Here is a 22,599-nt window from a genome sequence, read left to right on the forward strand (position 1 = left end):
AGGGTTAATCAAGATCAAAATACATCAAACAGAATCAGCCAGCGTCAACAACACAATCAGAGATCAACATAAAGTATGACCAGCATAATATTACAATCATAAAGGAATACTCTGAGCAAAAAAGATACTGACGTCAACTACAATGTCATGGCTTTGCTTCAAGAATAGAACAGAAGTTCCACGGTACTGAAAAAAACAGATGGAGGTGGATCCTGGTCCATGCTGCATCACTCTGCATAAGGTCACATATTTGACTCTGGCATGGGGCCTTTGTGTCATCTCTTTTACATTTTTTATTTATTGTAATAAAGTTCATAGGTTCCTTACAGCTGCCATAACCAATAGGCCTATATTATTATTTACAATGGATCAAATATCTGATCACATGCAACATGGACAGATCCACATTTCATTATACTGTAAGTCAGACAATAGCTCACTGGCAAACTTTACTCAGTAATGAACAAAGTAGGTTGTCTGCTGTCAGTAACAGGTCAGTCATTGTGCTCCACTCAGCTATATAGAGCTTTATAATGTCTTTCAGCTCATTGTTTTGGTTTTAATACCCACTACTTCAAAACTCCTTAAGAATGCTAATGTTGCTTTGTGTCTGTTGGATGTTGAAATAAGAATTGTTTTGTGTTTACAGCTTGTTGAGCTGCGTCCAAGTGGCCTAAACATACATTATATTGTAAGTTGATTTACGGCAGGCTCTACAGTCACACAATTCCGATGGGTCACAGATTTCGGCGTAACATGGAAAAGCCTGTGTTTGAGTATCCAGCCAGTTAAACAGGAGTTTCTTTATGTAGGCCTAATTATATTTTAACTTTATTGGTAGCATGGTGGCTCAGTGGTTAACACCTTTGCCTCACAGCAAGAAGGTTCTGGGTTCTTTGTGGAGTTTGCATGTTCTCCCCGTGCTCGCGTGGGTTTCCTCCGGGTACTCCGGTATCTTCCCACCATATAGACATGCATGCAACTAGGACTACAGTTGAAAATTAGCCAACTGGCTAACACCGGCGCATTTACAGAAATGTTGATTAATGTGCATAAAATGTGTAATAAAAATAAATAAATCTTAAAAATGTTGGAAGTTATCTGTTATAGTTATGGCTAATACTGTGGCAGGGCCATAACAAAAAAAAAAAAAGGAAATCAGAAGAGAAACTATTTTACAATTACGGTATTGTAAATGATTCAAAACCGACCCGAAATGGCCCCCTCAGGTATGCAATATGTCTATTTCATTCATGAAAGAACTTTACAATGTGCGATGTGGTTGTACTTCAGTAGCCTACATTTCATTTAGCGCCTGGTTTTTATTTATTTTCAGTCTGTGTTTGTGTTGGCCTACTAGCCTATTGTCTTTTCCCTTGTCCCGCTGTACTTGTGTAAAGCGTCGTTGGGATTCATGAAATGCGCTGTATAAATCAAAGTTATTTTTATGTCAGTTGATACAACAAACACTTAATACTTTGGCTTGTGACACAGTGACAGTTAGATCCATCCAAAGTAGTTACCATAAGCAACACCTGAAATGCAAAAATGCATCTGTGGCATATTATCTTATTGTAAATAAATGATTTTCTGTCCGGGCAAAACATTCATTGCAACTAGGCTATATGACCTCCAGTTATCTGGGTGGGGGAAAGTGTAACGCTTGCTTGCCCCTCCCTCATTACCACCACTAAGGTGCCCTTGTAATTGTACTGGGCGAATGATTGTGTAACTGTGTGAATGTGATCAGGGAGTTCCTGCAAAAGAGAGGCTTCCTATCAGTGAACCTTATACCTAACTAGCAAAATGCATTTCCTGCAGAAAATGCGTGGGAATGCTGAATAGCTGAATTGCTAAAGCTAAACTGGTTGAATAGCTTAAATCCGTAAGAAGAAGTTAAAGTAGTGAAAATAGTTGAAAAAGCGGAAATCGTTTTAATAAGTATGAATTTCATTAAACAGTTAAAAGTTTATGCTAAACTGAACTGTTTGCTTTCAAGGTTGAATAATGACAAAATATGTAGAACATTGTGAGGTCTGAGTAGATTTTCTAACTGATAATGACTCACATATGCAGAAATATGAAACAAATTAATACTGTAATACTGTTAAAGATGAAAGTTGAAAAGGCTGAAAGAAGAAATATTTTCATTATTATCAGATATATACACTGCATAGAACGAAAAAGCATCAATCTAGCTGAGATGAGATGTGAAATATATTGCGTGAAAAGAATGGGGCCGAATAAGTGGAAATAGAGGAAAGAGAGAAGGAGAGAAGGGAGAAGAGAGGATAAAAGGACAGAAGAGGAGAGAAGATGACAAATACTGTGAGAAACAGATAAAAATGCAGAAAGCTGTATAGACCTTTTTCACGGCAGAGATGTTAACATGTCATAGCAGGAAAAGCACATGTATTCAAAACCATTACTGATGGCTGCATTCCACTTAGGAGAGACCCTGGTATTAAACCATTAATGATGGCTGCATTCCACTTAGGAGAGGCCCTGGTATTAAACCATTACTGATGGCTGCATTCCACTTAGGAGAGATCCTGGTATTAAACCATTAATGATGGCTGCATTCCACTTAGGAGAGGCCCTGGTATTAAACCATTACTGATGGCTGCATTCCACTTAGGAGAGGTCCTGGTATTAAACCATTAATGATGGATGCATTCCACTTAGGAGAGGTCCTGGTATTAAACCATTACTGATGGATGCATTCCACTTAGGAGAGGTCCTGGTATTAAACCATTAATGATGGCTGCATTCCACTTAGAAGAGGCCCTGGTATTAAACCATTAATGATGGCTGCATTCCACTTAGGAGAGGTCCTGGTATTAAACCATTAATGATGGATGCATTCCACTTAGGAGAGGTCCTGGTATTAAACCATTAATGACGGATGCATTCCACTTAGGAGAGGTCCTGGTATTAAACCATTAATGATGGATGCATTCCACTTAGGAGAGGTCCTGGTATTAAACCATTAATGATGGCTGCATTCCACTTAAGTGAGGTCCTGGTATTAAACCATTAATGATGGCTGCATTCCACTTAAGTGAGTTCCTGGTATTAAACCATTAATGATGGCTGCATTCCACTTAAGTGAGGTCCTGGTATTAAACCATTAATGATGGCTGCATTCCACTTAAGTGAGTTCCTGGTATTAAACCATTAATGATGGATGCATTCCACTTAGGAGAGGCCCTGGTATTAAACCATTAATGATGGCTGCATTCCACTTAGGAGAGGTCCTGGTATTAAACCATTAATGATGGATGCATTCCACTTAGGAGAGGTCCTGGTATTAAACCATTAATGATGGATGCATTCCACTTAAGTGAGGTCCTGGTATTAAACCATTAATGATGGCTGCATTCCACTTAAGTGAGTTCCTGGTATTAAACCATTAATGATGGATGCATTCCACTTAGGAGAGGCCCTGGTATTAAACCATTAATGATGGCTGCATTCCACTTAGGAGAGGTCCTGGTATTAAACCATTAATGATGGATGCATTCCACTTAGGAGAGGTCCTGGTATTAAACCATTAATGATGGATGCATTCCACTTAGGAGAGGTCCTGGTATTAAACCATTAATGATGGATGCATTCCACTTAAGTGAGGTCCTGGTATTAAACCATTAATGATGGCTGCATTCCACTTAAGTGAGTTCCTGGTATTAAACCATTAATGATGGATGCATTCCACTTAGGAGAGGTCCTGGTATTAAACCATTAATGATGGCTGCATTCCACTTAAGTGAGGTCCTGGTATTAAACCATTAATGATGGCTGCATTCCACTTAAGTGAGTTCCTGGTATTAAACCATTAATGATGGATGCATTCCACTTAGGAGAGGTCCTGGTATTAAACCATTAATGATGGCTGCATTCCACTTAAGTGAGGTCCTGGTATTAAACCATTAATGATGGCTGCATTCCACTTAAGTGAGGTCCTGGTATTAAACCATTAATGATGGCTGCATTCCACTTAAGTGAGTTCCTGGTATTAAACCATTAATGATGGATGCATTCCACTTAGGAGAAGCCCTGGTATTAAACCATTAATGATGGATGCATTCCACTTAGGAGAAGCCCTGGTATTAAACCATTAATGATGGATGCATTCCACTTAGGAGAGGTCCTGGTATTGTGCATGCTGACTCACTGAAATATCTTACTGGGACACTTGATGGAATTGAGCCATCGTTAAGGTTATCATTGTCAGCTGTGCTTTTCCTACTATGACAAGTCAACATGTCTGCTGTGATAAAGGTCTGTGTGTCTGTGTGTGTGTGTCTGTGTGTGTGTGTGTGTGTGTGTGTGTGTGTGTGTGTGTGTGTGTGTGTGTGTGTGTGTGTGTGTGTGTGTGTGTGTGTGTGTGTGTGTGTGTGTGTGTGTGTGTGTGTGTGTGACTTTGTCTGTCTTTGAGTGTGGTTCTGTGTGTCTGTCTGTCTGTGTGTGTGTGTGTGAGTGTGTCTCTATGTGTGTTTCTTTGTGTGTGTGTGTGTGTGTGTGTGTGTGTACGTGTGTGTGTGTACGTGTGTTTGAGTGTGTTTGCAAAATAAAACATGAATAGCTAAAGCTGAACTGGATGAATAGCTTAAATCCATAAGAATAAGTTGAAGAAGTCAATTGCCATCCTAGTCAAGGACACATTAGTTAATGAGCCACAATGGGATTTGAACCCAGTCCATCCACACCACAGCCATGCACCTTAACCACTATGCTACAGTCAGGCAGGTAAACAATGTTCCTTGAGTACTTATAAAGCCTCCCTTTGACCATTAATCTCCACACCTAATGAGTGAGAGACAGTGTGAGAGAGCCCTTCAAACAAGCCTTAATAAATCCACAACAGTACATGCTATCGAAACAGCGACTTGACCGTTAGAGACACACGGCCTTTGTGAACATATCGGTATAAAATGTATATGGCTGTAAATGTGGGTATATCAGCGATATAAATAAAGAACACAATAAAGAACAGGATAACAATAGGTGGAATGCTGTAGAACAGCATTCCACCTATAAATAAAGGTTACTCAGTAATAACACTGAGTAACACTGAGGAATAAAAGACCTTTTACGCCAGTAGGTGTGATAAAAACACTACCGCTTTTGACCAAAGAGGCCGCTAGAATCAACACAAACTGAAAGTTACATATAGCCACTTTCACTATTTTATATACTGTAGTATTACAATTAGGATTACATATTAAATTGACATAAAATGTCATGTTTCATCTCCACATTTGTCTGTTGGTATCTGTATTGAACTGTAATAATGAAGAGTCTTTACACACTGACAGTTGTTTACAGTTACATACCCACCAATGATTTATTGCAATTCATCAGTCTGCTTTGTCATGATTGTGAGTTTCTGTTATGTTCTGTTTCCTGTTTAATTTTGAAATCTGTTTTCTCCCTTGTCTTGTCTAGTTTTCCCCGCCTTTGTGATTGTCTTATGTGTTTCACCTGTTTGCCAGTTTTGAGATCCTGTTCTGTTGTTCTGGACTTAGTTTTTGCCTATTACTTTCTGGACTCTTTTGGTATGTACTTCATTTTTGTTGGTGAAATAAATCCTCAAGCAACAAACTTCCTCCTGCTCTCTACATTTGGGTCTTCCATTCCCTGCAACTTGTGACATGCTTTAATTATTCATACGACAGAAAGTGATCACTTAACATATATGACAGTTTTGATAGGAAACATGAGTGTACACCATACAGATTTTTACAGTTTTAACACCTGAACACTTGAAACATCCACTTCGGTGAAGTGTTTCTATCATTTACAGGCACTCGACGTTTAGAATTTGCAAGTTTTAGGGCCAAGTCGAGTTAAGAGTCAGTGTGTATTACAAATTTGGGGCCTTATTCCTCACTCTCATCCTTTTATTTTTATTTTTTTAAACCATAACAAGTTATTTGAATAGAAACTTTTTGATATGCAAATAAAATGGTTTAAAATCATCATCAGTTCCTCCAAATCTTTCTTCCGTGGTTCTCAACTATCTGTTTGATGGAGTGAGTTGTTACCAGTATGGTGGTCATGAATGAAAGTAAAACTGCATCTGTGCAAAAAAAACATGACTTTCACTTCCTTTTGTTCTCTTTCTCGCCCACATCCTTTCCACCTGCATTTACTGTCAGATTATTTTTTATCTGTATCTAACACGTCACATGTGTTATGCTTTCATGTTTACTAAGCAACACCACCACTCGATCTTTTTTTTGTTTTTAAGTTTTACTCAGTGTGGGCACTCGAAGCGGCTGTCTGTACTATTGTCTTCCTCTGAGTGATGTAAATACATGCCCATTCTGCGTCTGAGGCGCTTCTTGAGCTGAAAGCGCCGCTGCACTGAGTTAATGTTGTACTCCTCTGCTTTTAGCTTGGCATAGTAATCAGAGAACTTGTTAAAGAGGAAAGAGATTGGCATGCCGTTGAGGATGATGCCAAATGAGATGCAGCCAAAGGCCACAATGCGGCCCACAACAGTTACAGGAACCACATCCCCGTAGCCCACAGTGGAGATGCTGACCTAAGAGAGAAAGGGGAAGAGTTCCGTGTTATTTAGTTTCATGTTTTCAATAGCATTTTGCTTCACTATGACTATTTACCAGTAGATATGCTACGATTGTCCACGGTCCACCTGTTCTGAACAAAGGTCTTTGATCACGTTTGCAAAGAAAGGGGATGTTAACAACGCACAACAGCCGTTTGGGTGAAACATTCAAAGAGGACTGTACTGTATTCTGTACAACCAGGCTACCACTCACATCTGAAGTTTCAAATTGGTGAAGCATTGAAGGTTTGAAGGTTTGTTGTTGCTGGCCCAGTACAGAGCTATTGCAAGAACTATTCAGAACTATGCATATTTTTTCATTACTATGCATATTTCTTTATTACTATGCATATTTATTTATGTATTACTTTGTGTACTATGCATATTTATTTTATTACTGTCATCTTCACCTGTGTCATTTCCATTCATCCGCACCTTACTCATCTGTATATCTGTGTATATATACTGTCTGTTTATATAAGGGTGTTTACTGTGTAAATATGTTTGTATTATTATCATAACTAATTCTATTTTTTCTATTTCTTATAATGCTTTCTGTATATTTTTTCTCCTATGTCTATTTAATGTGTATTTGTGTTATTCTGATGTGTGTATTTTTTTTTTTGAGCTGCTGTAGCACAGGACTTTCCCCAGTGTGGGATTAGTAAAGTCTATCTGTACAGTAACAAAAATTCAAACCAGAATTTACAAAAATATACTTTAATAAAGTGTACTAAGTATATTTTCTAAATTTTGTACTATTTTCGTCAAATCCAAGTATAGTTAAGTGTATTCAATTATGTATTAACTTCAACTTAACATCAATTTGACTACACTTCAAGTGTAAATAGTATACTAAAATGGAACAACTTTTTTTAAACTTTAAGTGCACTAAAATACACTAATGAAAATCAACATTCATGAGCACTTAAGCACACTTACAGTACAATTGCATTGTATTGCCATTCTTATTGAAATACACTTAAAAAGGCATTGCAGCGCAACTTATAGTTGTTTAAGTATATTTTGTGCATACTGCTATCATACTTATAAATACTATAAACTGTTAATTTAGTATGCCTCTGTGATATTTCAAGTGATCTACAAATGCACTTCATAACTATATTTAGTGCTTTTAAAGTGTCCCACTATGACAATAATAATGTGTTTGAAGTGAAGTTCAATTACAACCTAAACATCATAAACACGTACTTTCAGTGCAATGTTATTATAGTGTTAGGTAGAAACAAATTGTTTGAAGTATATTTCATCTGTACTTTTATCCCCATTTTGTTATACTTAAGCATGAATGTTGCTATTACACTACAAGTGTATTATATTACAATTCAGTTCAAGTGCATTACATCAACAGATTATAAATTGCATTTCAGAAAAGGATCTTTATTATTGACACAAAAGTAAAACACAAAAGCAGATATTGGCAAAAGCAGGAACCTTGAACAGTTAAGGCAGCATCAAGAGAAAAAAAAAAAAAAAGAATATGAGCGATATCCGTTGACCTGGACATACACGCCGCTGTGGACGATGTCTTGCAAGCGGTTTCAGGAAAGTGGCGCCAGTGTTTGTTTGTGTGTGTGTGCGCGCACATGCGTGTGTGGCGGCCCACCCCCGCTAAGCTCCGACCTTCAGAGGAGCAGAAGAAAGTAGCTGCACCTTCACCAAAATGAAGACTGAAAAACAGAACTATTATGGTAAAAATATTTACTCGCCATGTGGCAGATAGCCACATAGATATAGATAGATATAATTTGTTATTATTTAAATGTAATATTTAGTTTTTAATAAATAATTGTTAACAGCAGTACAGAGTCTGCAGTCTATTGCACAAATACTTGAGTAATAATGCAAACATTTGACGGTCAGTACCAATTGCCTGGGGGAACATACGTGCCACAAACGGCCATTCCACAACTGTACAACAGTGTGAAAGACGACATAGCCTACTAAAGGAGATCAAAGACATATTGTGGATATTTAAAATATCTTCCAGTTCTAGTGTTAAAAATTCCTTAAAAATAAAAGTTTATTGATCTTTTAAAAAGTGTACCTGCATTATTATGCCATTATCATTATATTAGATGAAAATGGTCTCAGGACGACAAGATTATAGTTTATCACAATAATTTCTGGGACAATTTATCGTCCAGCAAAACTTGTTATCGTGACAGGCTCTTTATACTGGACCAATGTCGAAGATCGTTGTTCCCATCAGTAACAACAACAGAGGAACATAGGGTCCAAGTTGAAAAACCCGAAGTTACCCTTTAAATTGTGCACTCTGTTTTCAAAGTAGTTTTTCAAATGACAAAATTTTTTAACACTGTGTATAAAGAAAAAGAAAAAAAAATAAATCCATCTGGTATAGCAGTACCAAAGATGCCTGTTGGTCTTTAATGAAGGAGTCTGTTTTCTAGAGAGAAAACTTTTGCTTGGTTTACAAAAGTTTATTTCAATGCAGCTCCATGCAAATCCTGTCCAGTTAATTCAAACAAATGTTAGGGACAACTACGCTGTTTAGTTGACGGCGCAGTCTCTCTGGCCCTTTCACTGGAAGAACCTGTTTTTTAGAGCAAGTGCTTTGTTGGTAAGTTTCCCTCCATCAAGTTCCATGCAAATCTTTTGGTTCGAAGGCGAAAAGCAGCTGAAGTTCAGGGCATACTGTACATTAGTCCAAACAGCGTAGCAACAGGTAATGCTACATTATAAAGATCTTGCAACATCTTGATGCCTTCAAGGACAATACCAATGTCCCCTGGTTCATCACTTGATACATGTTCTTTAAGAACATAAATCCCAACACTGGTTTCTTCAATGGCCTCGTTGATGGCGTCTTCATCCATGCCCTAAAAAAAAAAAAAAAAAAAAAAAAAGGGGTGTGTCAATAACACCAATCGAGAAACAAATACACAAGTATTAAATCATAAGGGAGTAGTAAGTAGGGCTAACGATTTTAGAAAATAATCTAATTGCGATTCTTTTCCACAAATATTGGGATTGCAATTTAATATGCAATAATTTGTTAAGCTCTTTGTCTTCTGTATTATTCACAAAGACAAGTAATACATCCTTGTATAGTATGAATAACACAAGATTAGATAGATTAAACAAACTGTTATTTCCTGGAGGCCAGGTCTGTATGTGATGATGAAATAAGGTGATTCATGAATTTATATGAATGACATCTTTTATTTAACTACTTCAATCACAGTAGTATATTGAGCACTGACCAAGCTTGGTGTAAACGTTCATATGAAAGTCAGAAACAAATCACACAAACTAAAGTGCAGATTGCAAAAATATGTGGCTTTACCACACTTAATAGTACTTAGATTATTTAATTATTATTATTAACTGTAATAAACATATACAAACATGTGGATTGCATTGTTTTTTTAAACACTACACTTTGAAGTCGACTACTGGTGTACACTGTCATATGGGTACATATTTCTCTAAGAATATTACAACATGGTTACTACAAAGGTACTAGCCTTGCTGTCAACTTCAAATCATGTAGGAAAGAGATTGACAGTAAAGACAAAGAAAGATACAAATATGAAGATAAGTAAAAAAATAAATAGAGGAAAGGTTAAAACTGAGACAAAAAGATGAATATAGTAGGAGAAAGATGAAAAATAAGTAGACGTTGGGCCTTACAATTTGTATTGTATTGTATTTGCCGTTCTTGCCAATAAATTGTGGTATGTAAAATATTTTACATAACCTTTCCACAATTCTAAAATCTTATAGTTTTTCAAAAAAAGAAATAACACTAAACAACCAGTTGGTGTTTTAATGTATTTTAATGTATAATGTCATTTGTAAACAATTGAGAAACAAATAAATGTTTCCATCTGTAACTTTCAATTATTTTAGGAAATATACAAAGAAAAATGACAGCACTTACCACTATAAAGCATTTGATTGTGTATGCTGTTCAAATAGGATCCTATGAAAGAAAACATTTAGAATCAGTGAGGAGAACCAGGCACATTGACTCAATAATTAAAAGACCACACAAAAGAAAGCACACAACAAAGACACAAAGGTGGGCTAAAAGCCAGTTTGAGTCCGACCTTAAAAACGCTGCGTGAGAGAGATTTAGGAAAATGACATGATAAACAAAGAGTTCCCATACACTGTGCTAACGTTAGTTGCCCCGATACATTTTCATGTCAGCAGCACCCTCCTAGCTATTAGCAAACCAACATATAACGTTATGCCCAAACAACTCGACGGACCTTTTTTTGTTACATAAAGTAACGTTACAACAGCATCAATGTAATCTAAATGTTGCGAACTAAACCCGACCACTTAACACTCATTCTTATGAGGCTGACTGGCTCCTCTTCACCGGCTTCCATTAACATTACGTGAGCTACATTGAAATACTGTGTTAGGAGCGGGACCGTCAGAGGGAGAAACACAATTATTAATGCTAAACTAAGTAGTTACTAGTTAGTGATGGTATTACCTAACTGTTAAAAGAAAACTAATATATTTATAGAATGCACAAACAAGTGAAGGGACTTTTGTAACTGTTACATGCAGTACAAAACATTATGAACATGAACAAAATCATTTTGATTGATGTTAACTTACATTTTCGTGAAGGAGACAACATATGGCTGCTGTAGAATTAATCCTGCACGCAGCCAACACATACTCAACATTCTTCTTCACATTCTTCTTGTTTTGGCGATGTCCTTGTTGAAACAGTTTGCCTGGGTTGGCAGCATAGACAGTACATATAAACGGTTGGTGTCAGTGCCCGGGAAGTGCCACCCACTCTTCCTGGCGCCATTTGATTCAAATATACCATTTCCGGTAGTGACCAAACTTAATTCGATCATTTAAAATGTTCAATTCAATCAATTTCAAAAACAACTGAAGTCTACATGATTGAACCATGTTCTTGAAAGGAATATAAATGAATTGCGTAGCATATTCTAAATTCATTTTTGTAAATTCAAAGACCTGCAATTTCCCATTTTTTCAGTGTACTCTGATATGCTAATAAAAGTACACTTATATTTAGTGCACTTTGTTTACAGTGTACTAAGATTCCACTACTGATGAAGTGAAATTAGTGTACACTTTCAAAAATTATACTAACTCTGTATTAAAAATAAGTGTACTTACTATAAGTACACTAAGTAACCACTTTACATTTTTGTATTTTAACATATTTTATTAAAGTACTCTGATATGCCACTAAAAATACACTTATTTTAGAGTGTACTGTATAAAGTGTAAAGAAGTCACACTTCTAATGAAGTGAGATCATAGTACACTTTAAAAAAGTATACTAACAATTAATTTCCAAAAAAATATACTTCCCATAAGTACACTGAATTGCCACTCTAAGTATGTAAAATTTAATACACTTAAAAAAAATAAACTTCTATACAATTTAAAATACATTAACAACAAAGTACACTTTCAAAAAGTACATTTAAAAAATAATTTGATTACTGGTAAATTAATATACTTACTTTTTGGACTCTGAAGTTGAACTTAATTACATCTATTTTGAAGTATACTTTTAAAAAGTACATTAATATATAATATAATAGTATTAACTACTCTTTAAATAAAGCACAACAAGTAGAAGCATACTTGTTTTATACTTCATGTACTTCATTCATATTTCTAATACACTAAAGTATACTACTTTTTTACCTGGGATTGAGCAAGGCATGTCCCTGTGCCTGAAAGTTTCTATTTGCAATTCACCCAAATATAGAATATGGCATCTGAGAGTTTTTGTGCCAGATGATTTATAAAAGCAGGTGGATTCGATCTCCATAGAACTTAACTTCTGCAGCTAAAGAGAAACATAAGAGACTGTAACCAATGAAACAAGCCACTGTGGCGTCAGGTTGAAATAGAAATGTTTACTTCCCTATTAGTGGTAATAGTGTCGACTCTATCACATGTTTGTGTTCTAAAGCAGGTGTATGCTTGTGGACTAGAATAAGCCTAGACTAAAGTTATTCAGCTACTGATACTCACTGCAGCCCACCACCAGGCATCTGGGATACTGCTGATAGGAGATCCTTCAGTTTCCCTCTCGGCCGAATGAAGGAGGGCAGAGAAAGTAAAGATTCCCATGGCAATGAAGAGTAAAATGCAAGAGGCCTGCTGGTAACACTGCCGCAGTGTAAACCCAAATGCTCTCATGCCGGTGGACTGTCGAGCCAGCTTCAAAATCCGAAAGATTCTCAGCAGCTTGATGACTTTAAGAACGTGGCTGAGCTTGCTGACCCGCGCCATGGTCCTGAGATCTTCCTGTGCATTTAAGTTCTCAGTGTCAGTAAAGGTTTCAAAGATAATCTGGACGAAATAAGGCATGACCGCCACCATGTCCACGAAGTTGAGTCCACTCTTCAAAAACATTGTGATGTTAGGAGTGGTTACAAGGCGAATTAAATATTCCAAGGTAAAGAACACAATGGTGATGATCTCCACCCATTCCATGTATGTTTTTCCGTTGATTTTATAATCTTCAAGTTCCTCAACAGTGTTGAGACTCATTGCGACGATGGAGAGGAACAGAAAAAGGTTGGAGAGCACAGTGAAAGCCTTCGCCAGAGTTGAAGAGTACGGATTTTCCACAATGTCCCACAAAGTCTTACGCATATTCCCAAAAACCATGTCCTTGAAAAACTTGTTGTCATACTTCACCTCTATCTCAGCCAACAGCTCCATCTCCACCTTCAGGTAGTCCTTGACCTCGTCCACCTTCTCCTCGAACATTATGCAGCAGCAGCGCTGGGTGTCCTTCAGGCTCAGGCCCCAGTATTTGATCTCCTCCTCGAAGTTGATGGGGCACATTTCCAGTATGACCCACAGCACTCCGCTTGTGTAGAAATGGCAGATGTGGTGGAAGAAGGCAGGGTCACGGTCAAAGAAGAACTCGTTCTTGCGTACAGAGTAATCGTCGCACAGCGTAAGGAGTTTTGCTCGGTCCCTGCAGAGGGCCAATGAACCTATCCGGGTGTGAGGATATTTAATGGCACACTGATTGGGGATATGAAACACTTTCCCACCAACATTAACATTGATGCACTGTTGCTCTTTGGATCTTTCCTCTGCTTTGATGTCAGAACTTTCCAGATACTCCAGAGATGTCCATGCTTTCACTGATTTCTCCTGAGAAAAAGGGAATGTTTTGTTGTCCTCTACACCCTTTGACAGACAGTTGATAGTCGAGCGACGGTTTTGCAAACATCTCTGCAGTTTAGCATTCTCTGGAGTCATTGTGATTGTCGTTTAAGGCAGGAAGCCAATGAAACAGGAAAAATAGAAAAAGGCGTAGCAGGAAACACGATTCTAGCAACACATGGTATATTGCTGGATCATCAGAAAGATTGTGTCTGGTCCTGCAGGAACTGATATCCCAGTGAATACCAGCTCTTCCTGTTTTTTTCTGGCTCAGTTGTGGCTGAAATTGTAGTTCAGAGAGTCAGGGAGACATGATGAGATTCCCCTCTGCAACTGTTACTGTGCAGACAACACATAGGCATTTGATCATTCAGACCAGGAGATCCAAGGGCGGGCAGCAAAGGATTTCCCTCCATTTAATCTCATTGGTGCCTTTCCAAGTTTCCTTAAGAAGTAGTTAATATAGGTAGAAGGCGGGATTAGGAAATAAAGTTAATTTAAGGATTTTGATGTAGACACAGCAGTGACAGCGTCATCATGATGATCATAGAATAGAAGATACTTTATCCATTACTGCGGGGAAATGTCAACATGATTGGTTTGGCGTTTTTTTTTCTTATTCCTTTTTTTAAATTACCTTTGAATTCCTGTCTACTTTCCTTTCCTCATACTACTCTCATAAAACTTTTTCTAAAAAATTATTCAGTGCCTGTGGTAATTTGGTTTTTAATCCATGAAGTGGAATTTATTTTGATATATATATGTATATAAACACACAGCAGCTATTGGCAATTAGGTTCAACCATGGGCCATTCTTCTAGTATTGTTTAATTTATGGCCAGTGTAGTTTTACATGAAAAGTCAGGGGATCACCAAAGTTGTTAGGATTCATCCTCAATGTCCGAACCAAATTTCATGAAAATCTATCCAATAGTTGTTGAGATATTTCAACCTAGACTGACGACCGACATTTCCAATCAATTGTTATCAGCACATTTAAATCAAGTGGATTATGTTATTTATCTTTGTTATAGAACAAGGTTCATTAGACTGGATTATTGGAGGACTTGTTCTAGCACCAGGCACAGCCTCTCTTCAGATTGGGCATTTGATTATTATTAGATTATTCAGGGTCGTGAACATAAGCCTTCTATTTATATTGTTATCTACAGTGGATTTATCAAATATCATGTAATAGTTTTGATGTGGACTACAAAAGTGAAAAAAAATTTCCCTCATAAGGCAAAATTTGTTTGTTGGAGCAGGGCCAGATTTCACCCACAAGCTACTATTTGCCTACTGACATTCAATATGTTTTTAGATGAATGACCTTTCTATTTAAAAGTTTAATCTTCCGCTGTCCATCCTGTTCAGTGGTTCTTTTAACCTGCTTTTAATATCTGGTCTTCTTTTAAACAGCTTAACCAAACCCGGCTTTTTAAGGAGGTGCTTTTCCTCTGCTGCTCTCCCCTGCCTCTTCCCGGGAAGATGTTTGATGTGTATCTATGTGTGTGTGTATGATGTGTATCTGTGTGTGTGTGTGTGTGTGTGTGTGTTACACAGTTACCATACAAGTTACCAAATTGTCACATTTCAAGCACTTTCACCTGTTTTGCACCAATGATCCAAAATCTTGTTTCTATTTTTTACCTTTTTAATAATTGAATTTCCTTTCTCACAAAAAACGAAATTGATCCTATGATCATAAATGTGATCTCACAGGGGTAAATGGAAAATATGAACCATAAATGATGTATATCATTGGTAATTGAGCTAAATCTGTTAAGTATTAAGGCTGTGTAACAACAATATGAACACTACACAAGGGTTACAGCTTCCAAACAGGATTTTGTTTCGACGTTCTACCTCTGTTAGGAGCACATCGATCTCACAATCACTGAATCGTGTTTTTCCCCCATTTTTCCGTTTCGTGATTGGTGATCAAGTGATTTCAAGGCTGGAATATTCATTGATTGATTAACATGGACCTTATTAGGACAAATATGGGATGACCTTGGGAGGAGCGTGAGGCTCGTGCACGATCGCATAAGGTAACGCACGTCCGTATTTATAACGAGAAGAGTGCGTACCGGTGTGCGCCGCAAGGTGTTATAAATCAGAATATTGTTTTTGCGTATGAAAATTCAGACTTTTTTGCACACAAAATCTTTCAGAATAGAACCTACACACAGTTTTATAAATGAGGCCCCTGGTCTCTGTTTTAGCTACAGAGTGAGACCTCTTTTCTTCTTCTTCTTCTGTAGTATCTTTGATTGCACTCACACATGCGCAGTAGCTCAGATGTAGATCATGTCAGCTAGCTCCATAGACAGTAAAAGAAAGGCTGTTTCTCCAACTTTGGTCAGTTACAAGGCAGGATTAGCTGGGAGACTTCTAAATGAGGGCGCACATGTAAGTAGTTCTTTTGTAGATTATGGTGAACTTGTGTGTGTTGTAGCAGTGCTTTGCTATTGAGAACGAGGTAGCATGCTAACGCTAGCACGCTAACGCTTGCATGCTAACGATTGCGGTTAGCCAGCTCGTTCCGGCTTGTGATGTAGAAAGCCGAGCAGATTTTGACCAGCTCACTAGGAGACTGAAGGCAGGACACAGTCAGAAACCGTATCTCACTCAAAACAACATGGATGGATTTTTTTCAAAGTTTGTATGCGTGTGGAAGCACCAGAGACACAACATAACACCCCAAATCCCAGAAAAGGTGATTTTTTTCATAATATGGGCACTTTAAGTGTTTTATTCACACCAGTGGTCCCCTTGTGCCCGTGCCCCTCGCAGCACCCATCCTGGGCGCTGCGTTTTAACCCAAACCTAACCATAACCATTGCCTAATCCTAGTGCCGTCCAGGCAGCGCCGCCTGGAAGGAGACGTTGGAGGCTTAAAACACCGATAAACACAAAATCCAGTGGAGACTATTTTTTATGAGTTTGTTCTTTTTAAAACCAGAAAAGACTCATTGAGATTACAATTCTGGTTAAAATAAGGTACCAAAACAGAAACAAACAGAAATGGAACTGTAAAATCATGACTAACATTTATATTACAATCATGTAAAAGATTTCATTCTAAAAACAATGTGAACAGCACCTTAAAACAACCAAAGAGCAGTCAAACAATAGCAACACATAAAGATTTTAAAATACGTTAAGACATCAGCAGCTAGATAGGAGAGTACCCGGTTTAAACAGCAATGATTAAAATTCACAATTTGAGGCTCCCTCTGTCTTAGCATACACAAACGCTTTCACAGTAAAACAGTCATGGAAACAGAGAGACAGAGAGAGAGACAGAGCATCTACCTTTTAAATGAACCAACCAGAGGTAAATAGCTCATGATGCTATTAAACAGCTATTTTGTATATATTTGTTTCTGTTTCTTTATTTATTGTTTATTCTTAGTAATGTTTAATATGCACATTTATATATGTATGCACCAATCACCAAGGCAAATTCCAGGTAGGGTAACTACTGTGGAAATGAATTCCTTTCTGATTTTAATTACCATTCAAATTATATTTTATCGCTGCTCATAAATAAAGAGGTGAATAAAGGGAAGCAACAGAGAGTTTTGTTATTCCTGGACAACATTAGATGCCCTTCAGACTGTGAAAGAAAGTACTCTGACTCTAACTGACAAACCATTTGATCATTTGAAGGTGATAGTTCTCAGCTTAATCGACTGAGTGTGATCTCTCCTGCTAAACTACTTAACCAACCTGACGACTGATTATCAGATTATACCTGTCAGGAACAAAGGGGCAGGATCGAGTTCATGGGAAAGTATAATTCCACATCCCAGCATGTCACACAACACATAAACAGTCAGAAGCACCAAAATGTAAAGGAGTGATAAAGAGGATGCTTCTGACCTGTTTGGACAGCTGTTAATGTGCAAAGGAAGGAACACTGTACCATGACAGATAGTGGCGATAAGTAGCATCACTTTACAACACTTTTTATGATCTACAAGTTTTACCTGAAACTTGAAGATGGTAAAAGGATGCTGTTAAACTACATGCTGCATTTCCTGACTGCATTTTTATTTTGCAGAGTAACAGTGATGCACAGTGCCTTCAGTCTAAAGGGGTGACAACTTGGCTCCAGGAAACAGAAGATGAATGCAAACTCTTCTATCTGCAGACTGAAAATGTCAAGAAAAGATATTCCATACCAGAAAATCCAATTTGTTGTCAACATGACAACTAATTGAATTCCATGTTATGATGATGGCTTTATCTGTGCTCATCTTCTTATCTACTGTTGGGATAATTACATTATCAAGAATAGACAGAGACCACTGAAGAGATATTAAAGTTCATTTTACTTGAGAACCCAACAAGGAGGCAGTTTACAGCACTAATTTTACAGAAAAGTGACCAACGAATCCCTCTCTTTCAACAGCTTTTGTAACACAAGGTGGAATGCAACACAAAGTCTATAGTCATAACAAATGGTCGATTTCGTCTTCCTTATCTCAGTCAGGTGCCTGTTCTTTCCTCAGCAGCACATCGTGCTGTGTAGAGATGGACAGTTCCATGGCTCCATGGTGTCTTGTGAACGTGCAATCATTAATATTATTCTATGCAAACAGTTTAATAATAACAAGAGGGAAAGTATGTATTATAATTTCCCTAACATCTACACTTCTTCATTCCTCTTCTTGGACATCCATACCAAATGGAGAATAAGATTTTATTTTTGTTTAGTTTTTGAGCATGATGAAGTGATAGCAGTCTGATTTTAGGTTTTCTATTTCATTAAAAACGTATTTTGGTAAATTCTTGTACATCCACAATACAATTAACAGTTACAACATGACTATACTCTATACTCATTAAATGTAAAAAAATGTTTTTTAACATATGGCCTTCTGTTTCTTCTGTTTCTAATGGGTTTTAAATGTCTCAATTATTTCGTATTATCTACTACCATATGGGCAAGTCCCAGTATTTAGTATTTATAAACAGTATACAAACATTTGATAAATGTTTTATATCGCACTATAATGTAGTTGTACGCAGATATAAGGACACTTTTAAGTGTTAATTAATGTCATTCATTTATCAGCAATTATAACTTCTTTACCCAGCCCAACTGGGCGAGCTAATGAATAGTAATGAGCTCAGGCAATATGATGTCAGACTGACCAGCCTTTGTAATTGGCCTGATTTCTCTGCTAATTTCTTTTCAGTGGCTAGAGCTGACAGAGGAGGTAGCAGTTCATTTTCACATTCACAACATAACACAAACACATATGGACCTAACATATTTCAAAAAATGCAAGTAAAAACGGTTTTGTATGGCAGGGCACTTTTAATATAGGGGACTTTTTTTTAATCTTTATTTATCCAGGTAAGTTGATTGAGAACAAATTGTCATTTGCAACGACTTGTCACATTCACACAGTTACACATTCATACCTGGAAGCTGCCCAGTACAACCACAGTTTGATCTGTTGGCCACTGAGCAGCTCCACTAGAGTGGTTGGGGTTAAGGGCCTTGCTCAAGGGCACCTCAGTGGTGGTAATGAGGGAGGGACAAGCGCTGTTCTTTCACTTTTTTTTATCCTGTCGGTCTGGGGATTGAACCGGCGACCTCCTGGTCGCAAGCTCGCTTCCTAGGCCACCACTGCACTGACTTGAAGTAAAGGGTTGCTACAATTTTAATTTTATTTGTATCTTATACTTACCATTTGTTCCTATTGTCTCTTTGACATCATAAAAGAACAGAAAACTGAGTATAGGATTCATTCTTTTTATTGCAATCTTTCCTGATTTTTTTACCTGTTAAAATGCTCACGGTGATTAATCAAAGACAAGTCTCTGCAGTAAAAACTGATAAAGATCCAAATTGTTTTTGGTTTGTTTGTTTACTCATTATGCACCACCTTTAGCATTGAGATACTCATTACGTTCACAGTGTTTAATCAACCACTGATTTCTGTTTCGGTCAATGTGACGCAATGACATTTCTGAGATTATTCACGGGCAGGAAAGAGAGGATTTAACATATACCAATGACTTCTAGATAATATATGTAGGAAAACTAAAATTATTTTATTTGATTCATATACAGCATTTTACAGTTTTTATCCATGGTGCAAATGGCTGTAATGCTGCCCAAAAATAAATAAAACACATCCTTAAAAATAAATACCAACACACAACTCAGCAGATGGGGGCACACTTACAGAATGATCACTCAATTGCTGCCGATGGATTTATATCAGTCCAACAGACTTATAGTTTCTTTGAGACTCAAATAACACAAAAGAACAAAGCAGGTCAATTAACCAAACACTCCCTCCAACACTAACCAGGCCCTGTGCACAAAACCAAACCTCCAGGAGACATTTCACAAAACAATACACACTTTGTTTCCCCCCCATTGCAGCACCAGATCATTTTTTCCAACATTCAAAGATTTTTGCAGCATTTCCTCTTACTGAAGAAGCCAAAAAACAGTAGTTTAGTATTCAGTAAAATGTGAGAGTACAACAGGGAGGACATCTGTACCTTATAGTTGACTTGATTTGTTTTTCTTCTTTTCTGGGTGAGCTAGAGGTTCGCCCCGTTGATTTGATTTTTTATGTCAGTTTTTTTGTCACATTATTCATAATATTTCTGTTGGATGTTGTAAAGTAAAAACCCTCCATAATATTGCAAAAGTATAGTTTTGATTGCATAAGATGAAATAAACGTTGAGTGAGAAAGTGCAACAATAAAATAAAAATCTACAGTAGAACTGCAACTAACAATTATTTGCTATTAAACAATTGATCTGTAAAATCTCCAAAAATAATGAAAAATGTCTCCCAATTGATTGTTGTCTGATCAATGGTCTGAACCACAAATATATATTTAGTTTACGGTCACAGAAGAGAAAACAAAAGCAGAAGCTGGAACCAACAAATGTTCAATGCTTTGACTTAAATAATCTAAAATCTATAATCAATTTTCAAAATAGTAGCTCATTCATTTTCTTTCGAACGACTAAGCGATTAATGAACTAATTGTTTCAGCTATAATCTAAACGGATCACATTTTCACTGAGCTACAGTTGTAACATAACTGGTAAATCGCAGAGGAAACTGCTTCACATAAAGGGTTTGAAAAATAAGGCAAAATATACGAGTTCATCCGTGCGGATATTCAAAGCACAAAAAATTCGATGTAGGTTTGTTCAATAGAATATAAGCAAACATCATCATCGTTAACAAAGATGAATTCTGAAACCACAAGAGCTGAAAGTAACACTTCTTCAAAACAGAAGTTACTGTTCCAAAGTCTGTTCCTCATCTATACTCTGATATTTACCACCGGGTCATTTCTCTTAAACTGCACACGGAGTTGGGACAAGACGACAGGTTTGTTGTCGTCTGTCAGCCCTGAGGTCACTGCGGGGGTTGAGACAGCACCAGGCAGCTGGCCATCTGTGTTGCACCGTCTTCATTCACCGTCCAAGTCCAGCTTAAGCAGAGTTTCCTGGCGGCAGAGAGAACATGCGTCAGCAGTCGACACACTGCACCACAATAAGCCTTTGACCGGATGGGAGTCGGTCAAGTTGTGTTTATCCGGGATACTACCGGAGCGCTCTCTAAGAAAAACAGATGTTTCAATAACAAGAAGCCAATAAACAGTAAAGTCTAACTCATACTGGATGTTTTATATTTATGTGTTAAAACACCAGATAACAATATATCTTCCAACCTCCTGGTAAAAATAAATGATTAAGGATTTCTTGAATTGTTTTATATCTATTGTTAAGAAATCATAAAAGACGTGTTTGTTTGATTTCTGAGGAGGAAGGAGAGGCTGGGGTCGAATTGAAAGTTAAGCAAAAGGTTTAATGAACAACACGATGAAAACGACAGTCAAAACACAATCAAACATAAAACATGAAAACACTGCCAGCAGTGGACTGAAATGACATGCCTCCTCTTCAGGAATTACGTCAATCAGTCTGCAGCCATGCGACATGACAAAACAAATACACTGTAAACAGCGGACTTCAACATGCTTCCCCTTGCAGGGTCACAGTTGAAGCCCTGAGACATTCTCTGGATCACACATTTATTCCCTAAACCTGGGTGGTTCCTCAAATGAAATCTTCCCCTATTGTTTAGAGGTCTTTCAAAAGAAAAGGTGTACATTCCCAATCAATGTGTCTTGAGGTCACACCTGGTCACAGGATCTTACCGAGACGATGCCAATTGTTTCCAAACTACAGGAATACACATTCTTTGTTCTAATCACGTCTGGCCTAGCAGGGAGTGGCTCCCCAAAAACATAAACAATAGATCTCCATGTGTGGCGACAAGGAGCTTTCTCCTGTATGCTAAATGACTGATATGACCCTCATGATTCTTTAGAAGCTAGAGAGGGTGTGAGCCAGACAAATACTAATTAGTGTAGTTACTTGATTAGATTTAGCTGCAGGCTACATTAAACATTGTTTTCAAAAACGTAAGCATGGTTTTAACATTTTTAACTTCAACACTATCTATCTATCTATCTATCTATCTATCTATCTATCTATCTATCTATCTATCTATCTATCATACGTCTTTTATTTACTATTTTTGGTAACACTTTACTTGAAGGTCTCTACAAGTGTGACTCTTATGTTGCTTCTATTTGGAAATCTGGAACACAGTTAGTGCATCTCCTAATGTTTTTCCCCTTCCTCCTCTCCTGTCAAAAGCTTCCGACACTAGACAAAGGCAGGAAATGTGGTGAAAGAGGAGAGGAAAAGTAAGTAAATGTATTCTAACTGGCTCTACTGAAGTGATTTCACGCCAGAAACACAGCCATTTTTA

General features: G+C 37.4%; 2 protein-coding genes and 1 long non-coding RNA gene across 3 annotated transcripts in view; all 3 read right to left on the minus strand.

The window, feature by feature from the left end:
* Positions 1 to 6,259: 6,259 nt before the first annotated feature.
* Positions 6,260 to 13,858, minus strand: LOC114561680 (potassium voltage-gated channel subfamily V member 2-like). The gene is made up of 2 exons (XM_028587749.1): positions 12,611 to 13,858; positions 6,260 to 6,550 (listed from the first exon to the last, which is right to left on the minus strand). The coding sequence occupies exons 1-2, from the start codon at positions 13,856 to 13,858 to the stop codon at positions 6,260 to 6,262; spliced, it is 1,539 nt and encodes a 512-aa protein (XP_028443550.1).
* LOC114562008 (uncharacterized) lies at positions 9,260 to 11,352 on the minus strand. The gene is made up of 3 exons (XR_003693422.1): positions 11,198 to 11,352; positions 10,503 to 10,544; positions 9,260 to 9,438 (listed from the first exon to the last, which is right to left on the minus strand). It is a non-coding gene; the product is annotated as an uncharacterized LOC114562008 (long non-coding RNA).
* Positions 13,859 to 19,816: 5,958 nt separating the features above from the next.
* LOC114562168 (low-density lipoprotein receptor-related protein 8) overlaps positions 19,817 to 22,599 on the minus strand; it is a 24,699-nt gene continuing 21,916 nt past the window's right edge. The window contains exon 13 of the mRNA XM_028588472.1: positions 19,817 to 21,265. Coding sequence (XP_028444273.1) covers positions 21,230 to 21,265 — 36 coding nt within the window. The 3' untranslated portion in view covers positions 19,817 to 21,229. The remainder of the gene's footprint in view (positions 21,266 to 22,599) is intronic.

Source organism: Perca flavescens, chromosome 9 (genome assembly GCF_004354835.1).
Source record: "Perca flavescens isolate YP-PL-M2 chromosome 9, PFLA_1.0, whole genome shotgun sequence".
NCBI lineage: Eukaryota > Metazoa > Chordata > Actinopteri > Perciformes > Percidae > Perca > Perca flavescens.

What these genes read in the sequence shown, in the direction of transcription:
- LOC114561680 (XM_028587749.1), bottom strand. Translation starts at nt 13,858, where the DNA reads ATGACTCCAGAGAATGCTAAACTGCAGAGATGTTTGCAAAACCGTCGC. An exon ending in ATGCCTGGTGGTGGGCTGCA is followed by an intron (nt 6,551 to 12,610) that starts GTGAGTATCAGT and finishes TTTCTCTCTTAG; the next exon opens with GTCAGCATCTCCACTGTGGG.